Genomic DNA, 26,538 nt, shown 5'->3' with positions numbered 1-26,538 from the left:
TCATGTCATTCAGGCTCATTCAACGACAAACGCAACAAAAGAACTCGGACTTATAATTCAGCCAGTAAGTGTAATTTATCACTGTCAGCTGGAGGTCACCATTCATTTCGTTAAAAAAATCAGTCTGGCAAATATCTGCCTAATCACTTAAAAATAAAACTTGCCTTTATACAATAATGTGTACCATCAAAGACATTGTTCTTTTCATCCTCAAATATGCGTTTCAACCAACCGCAAACATTGTCAGCAAATGCACAAATGAAAATGTGGAAGAGATGCCAAAACAAGATGCTTTTACCACAGATAATGCATTAAACAGGCTACGATTTAATTAAACCCACTGATAAAATACCATTAAGAAACAATCAATGCAGTTGCTTTTACAAATTTTGCGACTGAAAACCACTATGACAAATAAAAAAATAACAACTGAAGCACAAAAACAACACAAAAAATAGTAAATTACTACAGAAACTCCTGTAATATTTCTGAAAATTCCCTCCAAGTCAAGCACTTCCATCTTTAACTGGTTAGATACAACAACATGGTCAATGTGAGGAAATCAGACCCAAATTAAATGCTTGCATTTGTTTGTAAAAGCTGTGTGAGCTCGCAAAATAAGCTCAACTAACAACCTGAAACATAATTGTTTTCTAAGAGCTTTGTTAGTGACCAATTTATTCTTACCTTAGGCTGGGAGCGACGGGGAAAGGCAACCTTAGGATCAATCTGAAAATGAGAAAAGAATTAGACAATTGGTGTTGATAGAAACATAGAGAAAAACATCGAACAGGCGTCCACAAAGAAACCAAGAGAGGAAGTGTTTACAAAACCACGATCTGTTGAATGTGGTCAGGAATTGTCTATATTACTTCACTTCAAGTACAAGGAATAGTCTATGTAACTTCTAACTTAAGGCTTCTCGCACATTGGATTAGGTTAAACGTTAAGAGGATGACACAAAAAATGCTTGGTCTGCATGGAGATGTTGCAGGAATAAAGTGGTAAATATGAAATAAAAGAGCGCCTGCTGCCATTTTTTACCCTGCTGAAGATCACTGTGAACAAAAGCTACTAGCTACTGAATAATGTTTCTGAGTAACTCAAAATCATTTTAACATTCTAGGTTTTAATGAAAAACGCTGTGTTGAGGAAAAAAAACAACTTCTCAGCATGATAGGCTAATCCCATAAATAAACACATAGTATCATGGTACCATTGCCTCCCTGTCAAATTCAGAATTGAATTCAAACTCTTACTTCTAACATACAAAGCTCTCAACAACCTAGCTCCATCTTATATTACAGATCTTATTGTTCCATATTTTCCTAACAGAGCACTTCACTGTCAAACTGCAGGTTTACTTGTGGATCCTAGCATTTCCAAAAGCAGAATGGGAGGAAGATCTTTCAGTTATCAGGCTCCTCTCTTGTAGAGCCAAGTTCCAGTTTATGTCTGTAGAAAGGACACATTGTCCAGTTTTAAGACTGGACTTAAGACTTTCCTTTTGATAAATCCTATAGTTAGGGTTGGCTTGTTATGCTGCTATAGGCTTAGACTAGTAGAGGACAAACTGACCTCATTTCCTTAAATGATTTGTTAAAATTGAATAGTTTTCATTTGATATTATTTCTGTCTTAACATGTGATTTTTGACCTGCCATTGTGTATCTATTCCTCTCAAACCCAGCCGGTCGACGCAGATGGCCACTTGTCCTGAGCCTGGTTCTGTTAAAGGTCTGTTCCTTATGAGGGAGGTTTTTCTTTCCACTGTCGCCTTCGTATTTGCTCAAGCTGAGAGTCTGTGATGGAGTTAAACACAAAGCAGTCTGCTCCTCACATAAATAATGTTGTTATCTTACTGTTTATGTATATGAATGTTTCTGTTCAGTGCCCTGAGATGACTTTTGTTGTGACTTGGCTCTATATAAATAAACTGAATTGTTTGTTCTTGTTTTGTCCTAACTGATGGAACTATACATTCTGAAATATCCCAATAAATTATTTAAAAATGGACTGATGCCCCATGTCAGGACATCCATAAGTTAATTAGAACTAAAAGAAAGGTAGCTAGGCAGCAAAACAACACAGAGTATATTTTACCCCAAAAATTGTACAATAATTATAATAACTGTTTCTTTAAAAAAAGGAATTGAAGTAAACATTTCATGTGAAGAAACACACAAACGTTCCAGAGGTTGGGGTTAAAATTCCTCCAAGCAAAAGTATTGAACAAGTAATGAAAGATTAAAGAAACTGTTCAGTGAAATGGTGTTCTGTAACTCTACGTGCCACTGAAAGCTTTATGAACAAACTCAGTGTGGAGAAAGAGTTTAATTCTCACCAGAACAATAAGCTAATGAATAATCCAAGCACGGCCATGACCTAAGTGAATAGTTGCCAACTTAAAAGAACTCCTATCACAAGATCACCATAGCTGTTCATGCATTTGCTGATTTATAAATCTTTATATTGCTGTCAGTTTGGCATTATAGTTATTTTGGTAGAAACATGATATTCCTGCTGGAATGGCTCTAGAACAGGGGTGTCAAACTCACTTACAAAGGGGGGCCAAAATTAAAATCTTTTTTTGTAAACTAAGAGCCAGTTTCTACATTAACTCAAGTTTCATACACATCTTTTCTTGGTTGCATGTTCCTCAACAAGAGTTTGATTGGTCTCATTTGACCTTCTCTGTTGCACTTTTGACATCATAATCAAAGATTACTGAAACAATTCAAGTGAAAAAGGTATTTTACGTTTAACATATCATCTTGGGGGCCAGATAAGATGTCAACGAGGGCCACATTTGGCCCCCGGGCCTTGAGTTTAACATACAGTATGTGCTCTAGAGGCACTAGAAGTGCTACAACTAGCTACTTCTGCCACTGATAGCATTTGCAAATAATGACATAGTTCTACAAAACAACAGTGTAAAACCAAATTGATGATCATGTCAAGGTTTTTAAAATAGCTTTTGTATGAACTGCTATAATGTTTTTGAGATTTAAATGGTTTTAAGATGGTAGCAATCCACTTTGGTCTTGGCCCCACTATGACCTGTTAGCTCATGAATCCAGTCAGTTAAACCATTTCTCTAAACTGTGGTTGTTCAAAGACCAACAGGTGAGATAATTATAGTCATAACATTTTTATAGAAGCCCACTTCAAAAAATCTAAACTATGGCTTTTTGTTGTATGAAGTCAGATATCTTATTTACGTTATTTAATAAATGTATTGTCCTTTGTGTGAAAAATCTACGTATAAATGGAATCTTACAACCTCAGAAAGAATAAAATATACTAATAGAAATTCTTCATCCATCCATCCATTATCTTTACCCGCTTATTCCATTTCGGGTCACGGGGGTCGCCGGTGCCCATGTCCAGCAATCACTGTGTGAGGGGCAGGGTACAACCTGGATGGGTCGCAAGACCATCACAGGGCCACATAGAGACAAACGAGACAAACAACCATTCACTCTCTCACTCACACCTAGGGACAATTTAGAGTTACCAATCAGCCTAACATGCATGTTTTTGGTCTGTGGGAGGAAACCGGAGCACCCGGAGAAAACCCACGCATGCATGGAGAGAACATGCAAACTCCACCCAGAAAGGCCCCTGGACCGGGGTTTGAACAAAGGACCTGCTCGCTGAGAGGCAGCAGCTCTACCAGTTGTGCCACCGTGCTGCCCAATAGAAATTCTTACAGGCTTTAAAATTATTAAAGCATAGTCAATTTGCAATTTTGCGTTTTTAATATTTATATTTAACCCACTATAATACTAATTGGCTAACGCTACACAATCAGCAGGTAATTCAGTCTTGGAAAGTTGAAAACCACGTCAAAAATGAGCACTGCATTTCAGGTTGGCTGAAATATTACAATTACATTTTGAGTGCACATGAATGAGCCAAGTAAGCTGTATTAAGAACACCAGGAGCAGACATTCTCTTTTGCTTTTGTCCAATTTGACATAGTGTATTTCCCTAATTTCCCACAATCGGGTAAGGGTTATGGTAAATTTTCTCAAAAAGCAGGTTGGGGCCAGGTTTCTGGGTAGCTTGATATCCCACACAGCCATGCTGCAGTCAAGCATTTTAACAAAACAAATGGCTAACAGCACTTAAATGTTGCAGGATTTAATTCTATTAAATCCACTTTCAGCCTCGTGCTCATTTGTAATCTTAGAAAGCACATTGTAGTAACAGACCTCAGCACCAGGTGCATTAATTTCTACAATCAAACAGACTATTATTTAAATTCACTGTTGACCTACTATCTAACACGGCTCCTTATAAATTATCCAGGTAGACAGATTTGCCCATAACCAGTTTGATTTCAGGTGAGAATTGTCACACATTGAGAACACATTGAGCCTAGGTATTTTAAGAGAAATGGTCAATATCAGTGACCTCATTACTTTTACTTGTAAATTATCTAAACCTCACATTCATCCCACTAAAACATGCCCTTTATAAACCACATTTACATCAATGTACAGTACAGAGTATGTCCTCAGATAAAAATAGCCATACAAAATGGTTTAGTAGTCAAGAAACCTTATATATTCAAATCAACCCCCCACTGGTGAGAGGAGAAAAGTAGTGAGGCGGCCAGCCACGCCAATGTTCTGCTGGCCATGGTCATGCCAGACACTTGCTTTTATTTTAGGCAGGAATCGCTGATTGAATATGACAGGAAGAAAATGAGAGTCTGAGGCCGGTGACGCCTCCAGATATTGCCAAATAACCGAGAGGATGCGTCAGATCAGCCTGTTTCTCCATCTTGTGCTTGTTATCTCATTAGCTTCATTTTCCTCATTAATTTTACTGGTATGAAGGTATGTGGTGGTGGTGGGGGTTCTCATCAACCTTGCACTTACAGTGAAAGGCAGTGAACTGCCTCAAACAGCAATGTCACCCCGAACTGTCCTTGCCTGAATACAAATGAATCTGAGGATGGACAACAAGCTTTTCGTTAATGCTGTTCTTCATTTTTCACCGTGAAATACGTATAATCATCGTATGAATTCTCAGCTTTTGTGAGACTTACTCCTTTAGCACAGATGGATTTATTTAAGAAAATGATAATGTACCCTGCTGGGGAAAACAATTGGAAGAAAAGACACCATCTGCACGGATCAATTAAGCCATTGAGACTGACTGCATTTTAATTTGTTTGAAGGGAATCCATGATGTGCAATGTCACTGTCATCTTTTCTGCCAGTCTCACTTATTATCGTTATCGTTCTAAATCAGGTCAGAATGAGAAATGAATTCAATAACACCTGGGCACGGTAACCCCGCTTGTAATAAATTTCATTTAAAGATTTGTTTTAGCACTTAGCCCCAGGCATAACCAATTCAAACTCAATTATTTTGTGCACACTGTTTGAGCAAAGACAACACATTACGCTCTGAATACCAAAGTCCCGTAGTTGGTAATGTGTCTTAATTTTGTAAGCTTATGTTTAATATCAAAAAATCCCCACAAATTCTTATTTTATCACACAGCATAAACTAATTGTTTTCTGTCTTGCTGAGAATTTCTTTTCACTGTGAAGATTTCAGTTTTTCTACAAAGGGACACTTAAACACAGCAGCAATTAATGTCACTATTCTGTCAGTTTAACATATTAAAATGTATTAAAAACAAAATAACTGCATCCACAGAATCACATTAAAATGATGCACCTACATGTTTAACACAGACTAAGACCAATGCACTTGAATTTAAGGGGCTAGATAGAAAATTATTCAAGTTCAAGGTTCTTTATTGTCATTCGCATCACATGTGGTACATGAGGTGGAACGAAAATGTGTACACAATGTCCCAGGTACAGCTAAAAATAGCAAAACTTTAAAGTATAAAAAGAAACAGTATATAAGGACCTAAGATATGCACGAAGATAAACACTAAACGCTAAACAATACCATAGGCGTCGCAACCATTATATGTAAAGGGGACAAGTCCCCCCACATTAAAAAAATGTTCATTTGGACACCCCCCCCCCTTTTTACTATGAAACATTAGTTCAGGCGGCGCAGTTTCTCTTTCTTTGTGAACAGATCCATTCCACTTGATTAATAGGAGAATACTCAAGCTACTAAAACTCCACTCCAGGTTTTCCAGGTTACCTCCAGGTTACCTCTACCTCTACACACAGAGCAGAAACTGTGCAGGTGCTGAGTCTCCTGCTTCGGCAGAAAACACGCACAGGTGGAGGAGATGGAGACACCTCTGTTGCACTTACAGTGTTACTCGCTCGCCAGTTTAGCAGCTTAGTGTGGACAGTTGTTGACCAGGGGGATTGATCATAAACATATATTCATGTTAGGAGGATGCTTGAGAGGAGCGCAACGTCTGTAGCATCTTAGCTTAGCAGTAACTGTGACGCTGTAAGACGCTGCAGGTGTAAGAGACGCTGTGTGTTCAGGTGCATTAAAGTAGAAATATCTTTAAAACTCCACACCTTATTGAACTCAAGCTTCATGAGAAACATAATTTAGAAGAGAAGTGTTGAACACAAGTTAAAAAGTCCTTTTATTTCTTTATAAAGACAAATAGTGCCGACCTGACGCTCTGTATTAAAGTGTATTAAAGTTAAAATGTCTTTAAAACCCACAGATGAATTTACACAAACTTAGTGAGAAACATGTTTTAAATGGATGGAATTAAAGGAAATCTAGGTGAAATGCAGCTTTTTTTTTTTTGGTACATTAGTGTACACTTCTTTGCGCGTGCGCACATGGTACGTGCACGGACACGCACGAGCACACACCTACACACATCATTGTGTCCCCCCCACATTACGGATGCTTCTGACGCCCTTGAACAATACTCTAAAAGGTCTAAGATATACACTAAACACTAATATTGTTTAAAAAAAAGACATTAAACAGCAACCCGAACCTGAGTCTGTAGAGAGTAGATGGATAAGAATGAATACAGCATCATTAGAGCAAATTATAATTGGAAATTATTCATTTTAATACATATGGCAATTATACATACATACACACACAATTATACATACAGTAAAATACAGCAAATTATAATTAGAAGACTAAGATCTGTAGCAGTTCTTTGTTGCGTATTAAATTCATATATGACTCTTACTCAAGTATGAGTGGCCAGGATTAGAAACTGGATAATCTTACAAGCAAACCTGAATTTTTACTGTCAGATTCATCTGATACTTCCATCCTAACTCTTATTTTCTTGTGTAAGACACTCACTATAAGCTTTAGGTGCAGCCAAATGGACCTTGAAGCTCATTTGTATGTTTCCAAATATTAATGCACTCAAGCCTGAACAGAATGTTCATATTTTTGTTTCTTTAAATACTTTGAATCCTAAAACAACTACCAGTAATTTAATCCACTAATTTTGATTTTATCACCTGTCACCAAAAGGCAAAAGGTGAAGAATAATGTTTTTGCCCATGTCTCTTGTGTGTGCACCTATTAGCAAAATATCACACAAACTACCAAACAGATGTTAATGGAGCTTGTAGAAAGTAATTAAACGTTTATCTGCAAATGCAACTCAATTCAAGATGGCTGCCACAGACAATTGACCTTGAAAACACAAAAATAGCTATAACTATTTTACTACTATTGAGCTAAACTTTTGTGTGGTAGTGGCTGAGACTGACCCTTAACACATATTCAGAGCAATAAAAGATTGGTCAAGTTTAAATGTTGCCATTAACTTTTAGAGTTAGATCTGTTTGTCTGTTAGCAAAATATCTTATGAACCACTGAACTGACTTGAATGAAATTCTCCAAATGTAATTATTGGATGTACATCTACAAATATTCATATTATGGAGTCAACATGATTCAAGATGGCAACCAAAGCCAATTGACATTAGTAAACACAAAATGGTTAATAACGCAGTCAATTTTACATACATTGAACTAGAATTTGGTGTGGTAGTAGATGAGACTCATTCACAACACGATGAGTATATCTTGTAAAAAAAAAAAAAAAAGTTCAATGTTTGCCCAAAACAAGTCCACCTTTGTCATTTCTCAACATAAGACGGTCTAACTTTAAAACTCTGGATTGAAAGGTAGCAGGCGACATGCATCCTTCAAGATATGGAAAGATTTTAGTGTTTTAGAAATACCTTAAAATGATGTAAGTAGTGTGACAAACAAGTAGCAGTTTCTATGAAGGTGACTGGTGTGTGATTCTTTAAGATTAGTTGATGATCATGTGAAGGTGAAATTAGGCATCCAACGATATCTGAAAAACTGTTTGTCTGAAATGCAGCAGAACAAAAAGAGTTGGAGTAAAAAGTATCTCCCCAAAGCAGTTGTTCATGTTCATCAGGTGGGTAAAAGTTAAAAATCAGTTATACGTGGACAAACCATTCAGTTACGTGGATTATACAGTAACTTAGTGGCCAACTAACAAAACAATTAAGCTAACTTAAACAACTAAAGGCCTCAATTAGGGTGGCTGTGGCTGAGTGGTTGGACCAGTCGTCCTCCAATGCAAGAGTTGGGATTCGATTCCACCAGCAGTCACATGCCCAAGTGTCCATGGGCAAGACACTGAACCCCTCATTGCCTCCGATGTGTGTCCCATTGGTGTATGAATGTGATAAAGCACTGATTATCTTTGTACAGATCTAGTAGAGTGCTGTATGAATGGGTAAATCAGGACACAGATTGTAGTGTAAAGCACTTTGAGTATCTCAACAAGATAGAAAGGTGCTACATAAGTACAGTTCATTTACTATTTGCAATCATCATTATTAATTTATTGTCTAAAATCAAGAGGATATCAACAGTGTTGCACTGAGAAAGGTGCTACTCTCCAATTGAACATTGCATTCTTCTAAAGACTGCACTAACAGGTGACAATAAAACACTTGGAACGTATTAAATGTCATGACCTAAAGACGCATAAGTCCAGTGAAGAAAGCCGCACCTCAAATTTATTTGCAGCTTTATGGTCTTCAAGTAATGGCAGTAAAAATGTTTTATTGACTCTGTTCTTCTGGAGTTTCTTTACTGGTAAAAAAAAAAAAAAAAAAGAAAGAAAGAAAGAAATCACAAGCATAATTCAGACTGGGAGCTAAATGAACTATTTCCTTTGACCAGAATAGGCCGAAAATATGTAGTACTGAAAGATACAGCCATAAAATCACACTGTAATAGAAAGAAATGAATGTAACTTAAGGTGCAGTGGGTACAAATTTAAACATAAACATCGATGTGTTTACCTATTATTATTTTCTTCTCAGTAATGAAGAGCAAAATGACCACTTTAACCTAGAGCCAGACCTAATATACAAACATTTAAAAAATGCCACGCTTTCTTGTGAGAAAATATTCTATCTGGAGCATAGATTAGGGTATTATTATTACCAGCAGCTGTTATCTACAGCTGTCTATACAATGTATGAGGTCCTTTTTGCCATTGATTCAATTACTCCAGCAATCTCATGCTAGCAGAACCTGTTATGTACAATTGACTGGCAACCACTAATGTGATGTCATTTTCAAAGAGCCCTGCAATTACAGTATGTGCGCCTTTTGCAATGTGAGTGCCTTAGATAAATCTTAACTATCTAACCAGTCTACACGGTCCAGTTCCCGTGGAGCACATGAGCACGATTACTGACATGGTAATGATGTGCTGCTGCGGAGGTACCTCATGAAGCTGTAGCCTAAAGCAGAACTGGCCTTTCCAGTTCAACTCTTTTATGTATTTGCTCAAACTATGCACATACGGTGCCTTACATCAAGACTTTTTCATATTAAGTTTGGATACACCTTTGTTATATGATCTCTCAAAGAGCAAAAAGTGGATTTCCTCAAGACATTATACAACCTGATATGTCAACATAATAAATGAGAACAGACCAAAAGGAATCCCCCAACAACCTCACCATCTTTTTATCTTCCTCTGTCTTTTACTGGAGGGTCTCCAAGGGCTGCTTTTGCATTCAGCTGTGGGAGATCAGGGCAGAGAACTAGCATATATCTTAAGTTCACATCTTACAAAAGAATTTCATATATTAATGCAGCTCCTGGGTAAACTCGTTCCCTCTCTCTTAAGACATATCTGCACTTCCGTGATGATGTGGCGTTTAAGCTAAAAGGAAAAGCCTTATCAAAGCGTGCAGCTTCTCCTTATAAAAGTGCAAGCAGGTCCACAGGTGTGCGTGTGTGATAGCAGCAGAACAGATGAGAAATTAAAACGTAAATGCGCCCTATCTGTGCTGTCAATCTTCACTGATTTTATTTTATGTTTTGCCGTGAACTTAACGCTTGTTATGATACTCAGATTTGCAGTACAATTTTTACCAACGCTGTGCTCACACAGACAAATTGCCCTCCTTGTCTGTTCCAGAAAACATGCAATATTGCACAAGATACAACGTTCTTGCTTTGACGAACATCCGGCGATGTGCATGTGACAAGCGACAGAAACGGCGTGTGCTAATACTGCCTTCACCCTTAATTAACTGCAGAAGATGGAGCACCTATACTTAAACACGAGCAAGTCAGTTTAGCCCACTGATTTGACTTTATGTCCAAATCCTATTGAGCTGCTGCTCATCCATGCCTCCCCTCCTGAATTCCTCCTGGGCCCTTTCCTGACTCAGCCTGAAACATCAGGACTGCCAGCACAAGCTGACCTGGGGTCGATTGTAGCTGGCGTCATCCTAGACCACAAAAATATGTTTCCCTTACATGCAAACATACAGTACATGCTGCCAGGCTCTACATGGTAGTGTGAATTTAACACACACACCAAAAAAAAAAAAAAAAACATTAGAAGTGTAGCGTTCCTTGAAGGAATGCATTTCACCTGCTTCCTTTCATACCCAGGGTTTAGGCTAAAATTTTAGCCATTTTTTGTCAAACATAAAAAATAATGTCATAAAATGTGTCACGATAGGACACCCAAAGTACTTTTTGCTACTTCCACCTTTGATTAGCTTAGTATTAGCTTAGTATTTGCATAATTGACTGAGTTATCCCCATGTTTGTGTTGTCTCATACTGATTAGCGGTGGTAGTGATGTTAAATCAGGTTAACCCCAGAACTTAACCAGTATATCCAATGATACCTTCCAGACAGGTTCAAGACACATTTTGCTAACAGACAGTTAATGCTAAAGTTTGAAGCTAACCTCTAACACAGGGGTCAGCAACCTTTATGATCAAAAGAGCCATTTCTGCCCCTTTGTTCACTAAATTAAACGTGTCCGGAGCCACAATACCTGCTACAACTGGGATTCTCAACTGGTGACCCACGGACCACTTTAAGTTTGTTGGAGGGCGCTTTTCTGGACAGTAGGGGTGATTTTATAAAACTAAAAAAAATCTAATGATTTTTAACATTTATTGATATTTTTACACTCGAAGACAAAATAAAAGACAAGATTCTTGTAAAGAAGGAAAACATTATATAGTTTTTGCCCCGTTTCTAAAAGCTAAAACAATAAACTATGCATTCTTATGTGATTTTTTTTAATTGTAGAAAAATTACGTATCCTACTTTGAAGAAATAAAGCATAAAGTGAAAGTATGTTTTACTTCTTGTAATGTTTCTATTATTCATATATTTGCAAAATAAACTACAGGAAAACTGCTAAAACTAGCCCTTTAAGTTGTTACAGCAACCAGTAAAATTCAGTTTCATGTCAGTTTTGGTCGAAGCTTGAAAGAGCCACTGCAGAGGGACCAAAGAGCCGCATGTGGCTCCAGAGCCGCAGGTTGCAGACCCCTGATCTAGCACAATGAGAAGCATTTGGAGTATTAGTTGTGAATTAGTCTCTGTAACTACCATACTAAATTTTAGTGCAACATCTGTGAAACTGACTGATTTAGAGACATTTTGTTTTCTCAGGTTAATTGATCTTCAACCAAGTTTGCTTCAAAAGTTAATCAGTTGTAGATGTACATCCAATGATTATTTCCTAAAAGGTTCATTAAAACCCATCCAGTGGTTCGTGAGATATTTGGCTAACAGACAAAGAGTTACTTCAAATAATCAATTGCAATATTTTATACAAAAATCCTGCATCTTCTGTTAGTGCTAAAATATGTGATGAGGTTCAGTCTCAGCTACATTCACACCAAATCTTAGGTCAATATCTGAAAAAAAAGATGAGTTATTGCAATTTTTGTGTTTAATTGGGTCAGTGGGCTGTGGCAGCCATCTTGAATAGGCTTACCTCTAAAAGGGAGTGAGTTGTAGAGGTGCATGCAGTGATTACATTCTCCAAGTTTCATTAAAATTCATCCCGTGGCTCATGAGATATTTTGGTAAATGACAGACACAAACACGGTCGCACACAAACGCAGGCAGAAACATTATCGCCGGCCCCGGCCTTTTACTGACGGTTGATAATAAAGTAATTTGAAGTGTGATGAATGGTTTTACAAGTTCAGTTTTGCATTTGTACGGAGCTTTTGTATTTCGTAGATTTACCCAGCCCGGATATTTTTTTGTTTGTTTTGTTTTCCGAACTATTAAAACTGCTTTGCATAACACACACACACAAACACACACATACGAAAGGAACTTGTATACCGACCAGCAATCCATCTACTGCCTAGTAAATGTTTCAGCTGTCACTTGTAGAATGCAAAATCATGTTCTATGATCTCCCTTGTTCACTCCCAGCCTGCCTTGAAACATCTTCGGGAACAGATGCTACGAGATGCATTTTCCTCAATTCAACAAAACATCATGAAAAATGGTAAATATGTTCTGAATTACCAGCATGTGTGTTCAGAAGCCCTCGGGGTGTGTATGCCCATATGTCTCATTCACATTCATCCTTCTCTGAGTGCTTTCAGAACCGGACAAAAAGCAGAGCGTGCAATATTAAAAAATAAATTAATTAAATGCATTGATGATGTGCCCATCTTTTATCTCTGGTTATCCTGACTGTAAGCTGAAAAGAACACAAAATCTTTTAACTTGATTCAATTCATTATGATTAAATTATGATCTTGATTGATAACGCATCTGAGAAATCAAAGTAAGATGTGGCGCTTTTAGATTTGCTTTTTATCTATCACTTAACAAGATAATCCAACCATATTGAATGGGGCTCTATGGAAAAGCTACGAACAATTAATATCTTACCTGATGTAGACTGAGCTAAAAAATGCAAATGCTGTTTTACAGACCTTTACTTCACCATCAGTTTTACAATACACAGGTATTTACTGTATGTGGTGGGTGGCATGGTGGCGCAGTTGGTAGAGCTGTTGCCTCTCAGTGACAAGGTTGCCAGTTCAAATCCCAGCCCGAGACCTATCTAGATGGAGTTTACATGTTCTCTCTGCACATGTATAGGCATTCTCCATGGGTACTCTGGTTTCTTCCCACAGATCAAAAACATGCATGTTGGTCTGATTGGTAACTAAATTGTCCCTAGGTGTGAGAGAGAGAGAGTGAATGGTTGCTTGTCTCGTTTGTCTCTATGTCCCTGTGATGGACTGGAGACATGTCCAGGGTGTCCCCCGCTTCTCGCACAGTGATTGCTGGATATGGGCACCAGTGAAACCCGTGACCCAAAAAGGAAGAAGCGGGTAAAGATGGATGGAATTATGTGGTTGTTTTTGGAGACAAAAATGGCAGCAGAGAGGTGCGGCACATCAAGGGCAGACTGGGGTCAGCTCTAGCTGGAATGCAATATTCCAGTCAAAATAAATGTAAATCAAAATTGATGAAAAGTTTAAATATTAGAGTTTGCATCACCTACTATAACATTTTGAAAACTTGTTTTAAGAAGACAGCAGTCCACTTTGGAAGTGGATCCCTTTGGTCATCCTAAAACTACTCCAGATGGAGCAGCTGTGGTGTAGAGGGTACGGCAGCCGGCTTGGGACCAGAATGTCACAGGGTCAACTTTCCGCCATGCCAACATGTCGTGGTGTCCTTGAGCAAGACACCCAATCCCTAACTGCTTACATAGCTGCTCCACCTGGGTGGTGTATCTCACGTGTGATAGGTTAAACACAGAGAACTAATTTCATCATTGTATAGAAACATACAATGATAACACATAGCACTTTATTTTTATCTTTTATTTTAATGCAAACTTTTTTTTTTTTTATCTTTACCCGTCTGTCAATTTTGCATTACATGTTTATTTTGGAGAAAAATAATCAAAAATTTGTGATGGATTTGACAAAATAATTACATAATTTTATGTAAATAATCATGCAATATAAAATTGATGGTGGCAAAAACAAATCTCTTTAAAATACTGTTTCACAGAATGCTAAGAAACCTTCTGGATTAGAGTTATACGATAGTAGGAATCCACTTTAGTCATGGTTGGATTCAGACTAGCTGTAAGCTGTCAGTCCTGTGGGCTGTAAACTCCATTATTTCAAAATAGAGGCTGGTAAGATTTTAACTCATCAAAGGTTTTCCACAGAACCGCACTTGGAATTGGCATGGAATATTCTTTTAAAGGTAAAGTAATGCCATGAATACTGATTTTAAAAAAAGGAAGTAAGAAACAAATCCACACTTCTTTCTCATATCAGTAGCTTACGTGTTCCTTAAATAATTGACTTTATATAAAATTTGTGTACAGCTGCCAACTACCACATGGGCTTGTTTACCTACAGAAAGTGACTGAAAATAGGTTATAAATAGTTAAATAGGTAAATAGTAAATAAGTCAATAGTTTTTGTATTGAACGCTTTTTGAAGTTATAAATAGTTACATCAATGTAAGTAGATGTCCGTCAGTTTTGATGCACTCGGTACTTTGCGGTTCGACTTTAGGTTTTCAACATAAAATTGTAAACACAACACAGGATTGGCTGACTGATGGAAGGCGACCAGCCAGAGCATTGTGCTCTGTAGCCCCTCCATTTCCAACTGGGTCCTGGATTTCTTAACCAACAGACCACAGTCAGTGAGGATCAACAAGTTCTCCTCCTCCTCCACCATAACCCTCAGCACTGGCTCCCCCCAGGGCTGTGTGTTGAGCCCCCTCCTGTTCACTCTGCTCACATATGACTGTGTACCTACCCATCCAGGCTGCCATATTGTAAAGTTTGCAGAGGACACAGCAATGGTGGGATGCATCACAAACAGTGATGAGTCCAGCTACAGGCAGGAGGGGGAACACCTGGAGAGCTGGTGCAGGAAGAACAACCTTCACATGAATGTGAAGAAGATGAAGGAGCTGATTGTGGATTTCCAGAGGAGCAAACACACCTTGTGCCCCCCCCCCCCCCCCCCCCAACACCACCACCTGAATGACAACCTCAGCTGGGGCAACAACACCACCAGCCTGATCAAGAATGCTCATCAGAGACTCTACTTCCTCAGACGGCTGAGACGAGCTGCTCTGGGAAGCTCAGTCTTCACCTCCTTCTACAGGTGTGCAGTGGAGAGCATCCTGTGCTCCAGCATCAACGTGTGGCATGGAGGCTGCACAGCTGCAGAAAGAAAAACTCTGCAGAGAGTGGTGAAGGCTGCACAGACATCTGTTGGAGTCAGCCTCCCCACCATCACAGACATGTACACCTCTAGATGCAGGAAGAGAGCCACCTGCATCATGAAGGACCCCACTCACCCAGCACACACACTGTTTGCCCCGCTCTCCTCAGGCAGGAGGTTGAGGAGCATTAAGTGTAGAACCACTAGACTGAGGAACAGCTTCTACCCTGAAGCTGTTAAATCCTTAACTGGAAAAATCACTGTAATGCCACTTTAATTGGTGACATGTCACTTTATCTGGGCTGCTGATTTCTTGCCTTTAAGCTGCTGTATTCATACCCATCTGCTCACTACAGACTCATGTTCAGGTTGCTGTTTAATACACTGTATTCTTTTACATTATTAGTGTTTAGTGTATATCTTACAGCCTTGTATACCATTTCTTTTTATACTTTATTTTTTTTACTATTTTTGGGTGTAACTGGGACTATAGGTACACAATTTCATCCTACCTCATGCACCACATGTGATGCAAATGACTATAAAGAACCTTGAACTTTGTATCCCTGGCACTGGTTGGCTCAGTAGCATCAGTCTGTCTGCTCTTTTTTGCTGTGCTCTTTTAGAGCATTTAGAGAGTTTAGAGCATTGTTAAGAACATTTCAAGAGTGTGGGAAGGGTTTAGAAAGTCTTAAATATATATATAAATACTAAAATAAATATAAAATCCTTATTTCGCAGATTTTCACCTATTGTGGGGGTGTCTGGAACGTAACCCCCGCGATAAGTGAGGCACTACTGTACTATATGTCTTTTGGCTAAAACTCTTTCAGTACAGTATACAGAGATGAGTTCTTTATTTACATTGAGCGCATACCCACATTTCAGAATTGCATACCAATCTATCTGGAAAGCTGCTGAAATAAATGGCACCATTTGAAATAGTTCAGGGTAACCTTTGTATATTAGAATTTACTGTTTCAGTAAGTACCTTTAAAATTCCTGTGCCGATCACTTACTGGCAACCTTCACACAGATTGTGTTACAAAACCTTTGGCAACAATTATTCTTACCGTGGCTATTTGGAAATGTCTTTTGTCAGGCTGTTGTTAATTTTGGACCCTCTTCAACTCCTACGTGACTGAGCTATGTCATCTTTGGAAGTGCCCTTTCTTGCGCAAATGATTTCAACTCGTAAAGGTCTTACGTGGGTTTAAGGCGAATGATTGTTGCTGGCCAGTTTAAAAGCATCCACTTTCTTTTTGTCCTTCTTTTTATTTTTTTTCTCTCCACTGACAGATGTGTGCCCTGGGTCTCTATCCAGCTGAGAAACCCAAAACTAGTTTTCCAGCACTAATTTAACCCTGAAACACCTTGGTAATTCTTTGATTTCACCACTCCTTTAAGACATCCGGTGCCATCAGTAACAGAGGTAAGCAAAGCAGTGTTCAGAGTATAACACAACCCTCACCATGTTTTACCACATAAAGAGGGTTCTTTCCCTCACTGGTTTCATTTTATCTATGCTATGCAAACTGATGCAATGCATTCAGAAAGCCTGACTTTGGTCTCCTTCGTTCATGAAACATTATCAGGGGCTGAGTAACTGATCTGCAGAAGGCTTTTGCAGAAAATCGTCTTTTCCTTTTGTGCCTTTTTTAAACAGTAATTTCCTTCTTGATCTTTTCCATTCAAGTCCAACTTAATTCAGTGAACGGCGCATGCTAAGGGCTGAAAATACCCCTTCAGCTGTAGATTTTTCCAAAATTTCCACATCAACCTCAATAAACTTCTCCCAGTTTGTTCTCGGCACTCTGTCCTTTGAACATGGTAACAATTCTGTGTAAGCGCTCTTTAAACCTGCTTGTTTTGTAGCCTTTAGAAGCGTGTTTTGTTGTTGTTGCTGTTGTTGATAATAGTATTTCTGATGCTTTCAGACCACTCTTCTGTCTTCTACACTGTGAAATAAAATTTTTCACAATTCCCTTCGCTTTATCCGCTGTAAAGCCGAAAAAACATTCACAATTGGTTATTTGTAATTCATCAAACTCAAAAAAGAAAGGTCTAAAACTGTCTTTTCCAAACCAACGTTTTCTACTTTAACTTATTTTTATTATGGTTCAATACATTTTTAGGCTTTTTAAAAAAAAAGGAAACTTCAAAACCGAACTTTAGATTTATTAAAATCTAAAAGTTTTGTAGATTTATTCACAATGACCAGAATAATTTTATTAAAAGTAACTATATGCCATAAAGTCGTGACTCAACTTGTCCACAGTCGTATCACCTCCAGCCGCTCACTTTGTTCAAGGTTACACAGGACAAAGGAACGTATAAGGATTTATCCAAGCGCCATAAAAGTAGAAGACTTGCATCAAATCAACATCTGCAAGCACATCAAGAACCATCCACATTTTGCTAACCCGATTCATTTTTCCCCCCACTGCTTTGCAACTTTATAAAAGATATGATAGATCTGAACGCAGCGCGATCTTGATAGTGTGAGCGTTAAGGCACAAAACAGCACAGCTGATAAAGCCTGGTGACAAACAGTGAGAAAGGCAACACAAACAGCTACTTTACGTCAGAAATCTTTTGCTGCAGGCTTATGGGAGAACAACTGTGCACTAGCAAATAGGAAAAGATAAAATTACAGCAAATATTTGATCAAACGTCTGTTTGTTAAAGGCACTGATATGCACTTGTTTAAAAAAATGGTCATCAAATTAAAAATAAACACGGTGCTTTAGGTTGGTTCTAAAGCTGAAGTCACTGATTGTGTGAACATTTATGAAGCATTCACACTATTGAGATCCATTTTTCTTTCGTATGCTTTTCGGCCTCTTTCTCAGTTCACTATTGTTGTGCTTTTTCAACAACTTGATCATGAAGATATCAAAAAGTTCAGCTCTTCCAGGACAATCCTGCTATGACTTTTGTTATTGGTGCAACTTTAGCTTTTTGAAATATTTAGCCTTTTCTGACATTTCTTTTTATCGTAGGAAATGAATTGAGATCATTTTACATCCTTCAACTCTTCAGATCTATTTACAACCTTTTACTGCTCCTTTCACATCTTGTTATGCTTTAGCTTCTTTCGCTTCCTTGTGTAAATTTTTTTTTAAAAATCAGCTACTTGCAGCTAATTTCAGCTGTTATTTCAGCTTTCTTGTGATCATTTTTAGATTCTTTCTGCTAACTACAACATTTCTGTGCTTCTAACTTATTTCAGCTAATTTCAGCTGAAGCTGACCTCTCTAAGTGGCTTTAAGAATCTGTTGGACTCCTGGCGGGGTCCAATGCAGACATGTTCCTGTTTTTAGTTTTATACATTTGTCTTGGAATCTAGCTGTTTTTTTTTTTGTTTGTTTTGTTACCTTTTTCCTTTTAGCCATCCTATTTGTTAAAAAAAAAAAAAAAAAAAAAAAACTGTAGTATGAGTTTTTTATAACTGCTTATTGTTGTTGCTGTTGTCCATTGTTGTCATCTTTCTTTGTTGAAATCAGGTCTCTCTTGTAAATGAGTCCTCGAGGCTCAATGGGATTTACCTGTATAAATAAAGGTTGATTGATTATGCAAGTTTCAGCCATTTTTGCTATTTCAGCTACAATTTAGCCATTTTATGCTAATTTTAGCTTTTTTTTTTTTTTGCTAATTCCACATTTTTTGCACTCATTTCAACTTTTTTTCATCCTAATTCAGAAAAAAAGTGCTCTCTTTACTTCCTTCTGGTAATTTAACTTTTTTTTCTGCTTTTTATAGCTACTTTTCAGCTGTTTTTTAATTTCTGCTTTTTTCAGATAATTTCCACTTTTTGTACTCCTTTTGGCTTCTTTCAACCTAAATGGGCAAACATGTTCTTCCTGCTTTCTTCTGCTAATTTAAGCTTCTTCTACCTATTCAGCTACTTTTTTTTTTTTTTTTTGTGGCTAATTTCGGCTGTTTTCAGATAAATTCGAGTTTTTTGTGGTAATTTCTGCAACTTTCAGCCTAATTAACTATTCTCCACTAATTTAAGGTTGTTAAGCTCCATTCGAGTTATTTCTGCTAGTTTCATATTTTTTCCTCCTACCTCTGAAACTATTTAGCTGTTTTATGCTAATTTAATCTTTTTCAAATAAATCTAAATTTTGGGGGCTCATTTCAGCTCTGTTTGCTTCCTTCTGGTAGTTTAAACTTCTTTATGCTTCTTCAGCTACTTTTCAGCTACTTTTGCCTAATTTCAGCTTATTTAACAAATGTCCTAATTTTTATGTTAATTTCTGCTCATTTAAACCTAATTCAGCAAATATGTGTTCCTTTTGCTTCCTTCTACTAACTTAGGCTTGTTCTTCCGTTTCAGCATGTTTTAACTAATTTCAGCTGTTTTTCAGCAAAGTTCTGCAGTAAGCAGGAAATGCAGTTTCTCTAGTTAACCTTGTCATTATCTGGGCTTCAAATTTAAATTTGGTTTGTGAATGTAATGATAATATTCATGGCTATGAAAATGTAACTTGGCTTTAAATTTCTGTAAACATTACACTCTATAACGCTTTAGCTTGTGGTCATTAAAAACTAAGCCAAAGTATGAAAAGTTAAAGAGATTTCAAGTGCAATCTATTTATTATCAGCTAGTATGTCAGAATAAAAATGCATTGATTTTAACGTAGGGAAGAAAAAACTGACATAGTGATAATAATAAATAAAATGAAAGAAAACAACTGCACTGTAAACTTCACAATAAGCTTTACGTGTGAGTGGCTGCAGAACTTTGTGACTTCATTGCCAATGAAGATTTGATGTAAAACGTTAAAATGTCTTTGTTCGGCTCTCAAGGTGTCATATCTAAAACGTAGGACACATGTCTGCCAAATACGCCCTGAAGCCTAAAACAGGTGAGATCGCATCAGTTGATGAAAAACTGACTGAAGCTGTGTCTTTCCATCGTGGCTGCGGGGTAGTTTAAGCATGCCATAGTATCTCTTAATAAAAGTTACTAATATTTTGCCAAGGCAGTATTTAGAATCCGCATTGCTAAAAACAAAATAAGGATGTTTTTTTACTGATGCAAGCAGAATTCAGCAATCAATAGGTGTAAGAGAAAAAAACACTTGCTTTGAGACTGTTGGTGTTAGCAGGTCATCAGTGTAATCCAATGAATATCTTAACAGACTAATTAAAACAACACCAGGAATTTAACCGTTTCCTACTGCCAGTGTTCGACGGGTGCCTCCGGGCAAGGCAACAAATCAACGGCCGCTCTATCAAGCATCAGTGAACGAGACCGCAGAACCCCCACCCGCTCAGGCCGCGGCTCAGGTGTGAGGGTATTTTTATACGTCGCCCTCCCTCACTTACACACCCTCCCATCGACCTTTTGCTGTAAGTATATATGCTGTCAAACTGTCACAAAGCTGTTCATTCAAAATGTCAAACTGGGAAGTTATCAAACCGCTCCAGATTCAAAGTGGGTCTGAATCGTTACCACGGCTCCAGCAGCCTGTATGGAAGCCCGGGAGTTTTCTGCGACGCTGTTAGCTTTACTTATTGGTCATTTCACCTTGCCTTCCCTCCATATTCACTGCAGAAAATGAAGCCACTGCATGGTCTTATCACCCGTATTCCCATAACACAGTAATAGAGCTGATACGGCTGAGGACATAACAAATACAACGTATCTACGCAGGGACACTAAACACAGGTGAGACACCGGAGGTGGACTCAGAGCAGTAACAGGAACGATATGACGAGAGCAATTGCTCCCCAATATGAATTTGCACTTTTATTTGCAATAATAGAAAAGCGTGCATTGCTTCCTGTTTAAAAAAAAAAGGTAATTACTCAGTCGTAGACTAGCAGAAACACTAAAGTGGAGAAAGCCTCCAACACTGAGCTAGACCAGCCGGAAAGGTCATAGCTTGCCAGTAAAAAAAAATAAATAAGGGGGCAGCCGCCTTAATACAAACCTTTCCGTTAAAAGAACTAAAACATCTGCTGTCCAGCAAACAACAAGCCAACACACACTGAAGCTCAAGGACACCGCAATAAGAAACATACATTTAGTTGTACTATCCTGCACAGATTACCTGGACTCTAATCCTTTTATAATCTTTAAGATATATTTCTTCAGATATCGTTCGCATGTGCACTGCATTTGAATAAATTACGCCGGAACATCTGGATTTTACAGATAAATATAACTCCGGCTGCATCCTATCTAATCCATCAGTGTAAATATCTCTCACAATATGAAGAGCTCATTTAATTATTCATCTGCTTACAAACTTCAAGAAGACCACACCAAACATTCTTCAGTTTATGTCAGCATGTGGATATTTGTGGATTTGAACGGCGGCAACTATTTACCCCGATTGCTTGCGCTGTAGCTGTGTAATAAATCATTTAATTGGTTTGAACATATTGATCATACGGACTGGGCTCAGATTAGTGGGAATTAGAGAAGTCTGAAAGTTGACGGCGATGTGTGTGGAGACGGTTATGGTTTTAAGCCCACGTTTCTCCTCCGCTTGCACTATCAGCGCAGCGGCAGCGATCCAGTCCAATATCTGCTGGGTCAAACAGACGCCAGGCAGCAGTCCTGAGACAGCACGCCCTTCTGTGTCCACATGAGATATGTGCACGCTGCACATGTGGCAGCAGCACAGAAGAGGGGGCGTGTCAGCCTCACTCAACTGCAGAAGTAAAAGTGAAATATAACAGTCAACCTGAAGTGAAGGCCTGTTCTTCTTATTATTATTATTATTTGTGAACTTGCATTTAGACTTTGACGGACTGTTCACCTTAACTGGAGTTTGCCCAACGCCGGGACATGGGTGTGCAAAAGTCACAGCTGAGCAGAGGGACAGAACATGAATAAACTCTTACATAAGTGCAGATAACATTAACTCACCGTCTTTGAGTCTAACTCGTGGTGCTGTTGAGCTAAGACTTTATCTACGCTGGCAGCGTCTGTAAACGTAACAAACCCAAATCCTCTGCAAGAGAGAAAGAAAACAGACAAGGAGTGTTAAAAACGCACACGCGCACACACTTTGTGTTGGAAACATTGCAGCAACTTCTAATAAAGCTTCTGCAACGTGACCTTATTATTGCTGGCGTTGTGTTCCTTTACAAATGTGTCATAAGCAGACACAGAGGACACGCGGGAGGATCGATCCTCGGCGTGTTGAGAGTGCGCGCGTGCGAGCACGACGCCGCGCGCGCAGACACCGCGCTGCAGTCACAAAGTCAATGTCAAATTGCATGCGGCCGCAGCTTTACAGCAGCGCGCATTTAAAGCTTATCTGGCTTGCTGAGAAACCACACGCGGGCGAGCGCGCGCACGGGGACACGCGCGCGCGCCTTGGATTAAACACTAAACACGGCGAAAGTAAAGCGATACGAGCACTGGAAGGCAAAAGTAGGAGGGGAGGGGGGGCGGGGGGAGCCCCGTATTTATTTACCTTGAGCGTTTCGTCGTGGGGTCTCTCATCACCATACATTCTCTGATTTCTCCGAATTTACTAAAATAGTCTCTAAGGCTGTCTGTGTGGAAAACAGAGAGAGAGAGATGTCGGGAAAAAAGAGGGGGGGGGGGGGGGGGGGGGTCATTATTTGACAGAAACATATGCTTTTACAGACAGGAAAAGAGACAAAAACAACAACAAAACAAGCACGCAGACCCCGCGCGATGCGCATAGGGGTCGAATAGAGGACTTCAGATGGACGGAGATCAAAAATAACCGCCGCCGCCGCCGCGCGCGCACATATCCCATCCAGAGCACACGCAGCCAGTGCAACCGCTCGCCTCAGACGTGCATACATGCGTTCACACGCGCGCCAGGCGGCCAAACGAGCGAACGGAACACATGCGAGGAGAAGAACACTCACCTGGTGAGGTCTGCCAGCTGAGGCCGCCGATAAACATTTTACTGCGAGGAGAAAACACAACAGAAGTCAGTCCAGATGTCAGTTCGGCCATTTTGACGACTAACTACTTCTAAAAGCGACCTTAAAGGATCAAAGGAAGACTATGAAAGCGCATTCGCGAGTCAGGAATTGTGTCTACATGAAAAAAGGAGGGGGGGTTGAGGAGGAAAAAGAGAGGGGGGGGGGGCACTTCTCTCGAAGCTTGTCTTTAAAAACTGGGAACGGACCGGTGAAGTGCTGAGGAGGACACGAGCACCCAGCGCGGCGGAGAGAGCCGAAGTCCTCTCCAAGAAGAAAACGCACCTTCGGGTTTAAATTTAGAAGAAGGTTCTTACCCCGGGTCATGTTGTGAGTCGTTTAGGCTTCCGGACGTGGCTTGACTCCCGTCTCCTTCCATATCTAGTCCGAACTATCGCGGCTGGAACTACAGTAACAGTGACAGACACACACAGATAGGGCAGGAGATATGCAAAGCCCCGCTATGAGAATATTACTGAGCCGGGAATGAAAGCGTCACACGTGGGATCAGCTCAGCCCCCTTGCTCCCTCCTCCCTCTCTACCTTGGCCCACAGGGGGGCGGAGCTTAGCTCTGTCACCTAACCAATCCAATTGACGTCAATTCAGGCAATCTGCAAACCAATCCTCCGATTTGTCATTTAATTAAGCAATAAACCACGAGAGGTGCCGGTGGCTTCTTATTATAGTGGACACAATATTTATGAGTTATTGTTTTACTTTTAGTTTATGTGTTTTGCAAAAGTTGTTTTTAAAAGCAACATGAAAATACATTTGCCTGCATATGATTCTAATTCTTCTATTGTGCAATACTACTGACATTTCATACTTTTAATTACCTTACCTTTTAATTAACTCACTAGCATCCATAATGTCCAATATTCAAATTTATATAATTGTGAAATAATTTTTGTTTATTACTTTCATAGTGCTATATCTAGATTGAGTTATATATTTTTAGGTATGTTTTAAGCATGTTTGCACTAAAAAAAGGTGTGGCTCTCTGTCTCATTGTACTTGTTTATAAATGACAATAAAGGCATTCCATTCTATTCTTCCGCGGCGCAATATAGTCCCCACTGAAATCACATTAAAAAGTGGGTCAGTTATTGTTTTCTAGTTAACATTTAAGTTATCACGTTGCCTCCAAAGTGTCTATTAGAAGATAATCAAAGTTTAATCCAAGTGAAAGCTCCATACTGTGTGAAGCAAAGTGTAAAACTGGAAATGTGCAGCACCAGTAAACTTCCATCTTGTTTATAATTGAATGATAATTGGAATACTAACAAGTGAATGAAATCTGTTTTTTGTCCATCACTTTTATAATATGGGCTTCTGTTGCTTTACAGATAATTAAAAACATCATTCCAAGAGGATATTTTTTCAAGTCTTACATCTTTGAGAGGATTTTTAAATAACCGCGTCACGTTAGGGTTTAAAAATTATCCATTCAATGAGATAAAGCCCCCTGATATTTGTCCCAGCAGAAGGCTAAAGGATGATAATGTTGTTGTCTGTATGTGTGCCCATGCATGTGTGTTTATCTTTTTGTTTGTCTGTTAGCAAAATATCTCATGAACCACTGCTGAATCATGAAACTTGCAAAAAAGTAAAAATTGGATGAACCTCTACAGTGAATTAATGTTAGGGATTGATCTGATTCAAGATGGCCACCACAACTAAGTGACTGTAACAAACACAAAACGGCTCAAATTTAGTAAATCTTACAAGTGTTGAGCTAAAATCTGGTGTTTTCTGAGAATTATCTTTAAGCACTAACTGATCACTCAAGATCAGTTTTTTTTTTATTTGCCTTTCATTATTGGAGTCAACCGCCTGTATCTGCAATCACATTCTTTTAGTCATTACCCAGAGTTCATGGTCTTAAGTGAGGGTAGGAACGTAGACCGACTGGTAAAAAGAGAGCTTCACCTTACAGCTCAGCTCTCTCTTCACCACAATGGACCAGCACAGAGTCCGCAACACTACAGATGCTGCACCAATCCGTCTGTCAAGCTCACGCTCCATTATTCCTTCATTCATGAACAAAACCCCGAGATACTTGAACTCCTCCACTTGAGGCAGAACCTCACCCTCGACCTGAAGAGAACAATCCGCCCTTTTCTGGTTCAGGACCATGGCCTCAGATCTGGAGGTGCTGATTCTCATCCCAGCCGCTTCACACTCGGCTGTGAGCCGCTCCAGAGAGAGTTGAAAACCACAGCATGATGACGCCAGGACCACATCATCTACAAAGAGTAGACATGGACTCCTGAGGCCACTGAACCGGACTACCTCCGCCTCCTGGCTGCATCGAGAAATTCTGTCAATAAAAGTTATGAATAGAATCGGTGACAATGGGCAGCCTTGGCAGAGTCAAACTCTCTCCCTGGAGGGGTCAGATTTACTGCTGCATCACTTGTAAAGGGACCAAACAGCCTGTAGCAATGGGCCCCAGTCCCATACTCACGGAGCATCCCTCACAGTGTACCCCAAGAAACACGGTCAAACGCCTTCTCCAAGTCCACAAAAGACATACACTGGATGGGCAAACACCCATGACCCCTCAAGGACCCTAGTGAGGGTAAAGAGCTAGTCTAGTGTTCCACACCCACAAACTCTGGTAAGGATGCTTCCTGGGTGCGTCCCTAGGGAGGTGTTCAGGCATATCCGACTGGGAGGAGACCCCGGGGAAGAACCAGGACACGCTGGAGATAATATGTCTCTCTCTAATTTTGAACCACTTTGGCACGACTGCCTCCGAGGAGTTGACGGGAGAGAGGGCGGACCCCGGAGGCCATCTTATCACCAGCAAACTGTTTTTTTTCCCACTGTGGGACTCAATTTGTTTGGTGGCTCCTTAGAATTGAAGAAGTCCTTTGGATGAAATATGAAACGTCTCAGAAAAAAAAAAGAAACCGTCCAGTTGACCTGACTGAACATTGTTGGATTTTTACTTGGATTATTGAGCATGAACTTATGTCTCCCAGTTGTCCTGGGAACACCTTGGAGTCCTCCCAGAAGAGCTGGAAGAGGTGGCTGTGGAAAAAGATGTCTGGACCTCCCTGCTCAAACTGCTGCCCCCACGACCCAACTTCAGAACAAGAGGAAGTTGGATGGATGAATTGATATTGGAGTCATAATCTGTCTGCTTGTTAGCAAT

The 26,538-nt window shown here is 39.4% G+C and overlaps 1 protein-coding gene across 1 annotated transcript in view; it reads right to left on the bottom strand.

Annotated features, from left to right (window-relative positions):
* The window catches only part of msi2b (musashi RNA-binding protein 2b), a 434,292-nt gene extending 410,412 nt beyond the window's left edge, over positions 1 to 23,880 (bottom strand). The window contains exons 1-5 of the mRNA XM_037688064.1: positions 23,695 to 23,880; positions 23,321 to 23,361; positions 22,894 to 22,975; positions 22,341 to 22,425; positions 688 to 729 (exon numbers count right to left, since the gene is read on the bottom strand). Of these exons, the coding sequence (XP_037543992.1) occupies positions 688 to 729; positions 22,341 to 22,425; positions 22,894 to 22,975; positions 23,321 to 23,361; positions 23,695 to 23,756 (312 nt within the window). The 5' untranslated portion in view covers positions 23,757 to 23,880. The remainder of the gene's footprint in view (positions 1 to 687; positions 730 to 22,340; positions 22,426 to 22,893; positions 22,976 to 23,320; positions 23,362 to 23,694) is intronic.
* Between the last annotated feature and the right edge of the window lie 2,658 nt (positions 23,881 to 26,538).

The sequence above is a fragment of the Nematolebias whitei genome, chromosome 14 (genome assembly GCF_014905685.2).
Source record: "Nematolebias whitei isolate Nwh7 chromosome 14, NemWhi1, whole genome shotgun sequence".
Classification (NCBI taxonomy): Eukaryota; Metazoa; Chordata; class Actinopteri; order Cyprinodontiformes; family Rivulidae; genus Nematolebias; species Nematolebias whitei.
The sequence above is the reverse complement of the archived record's forward strand: the minus strand, read 5'-3'. Positions and strand labels throughout refer to the sequence as shown.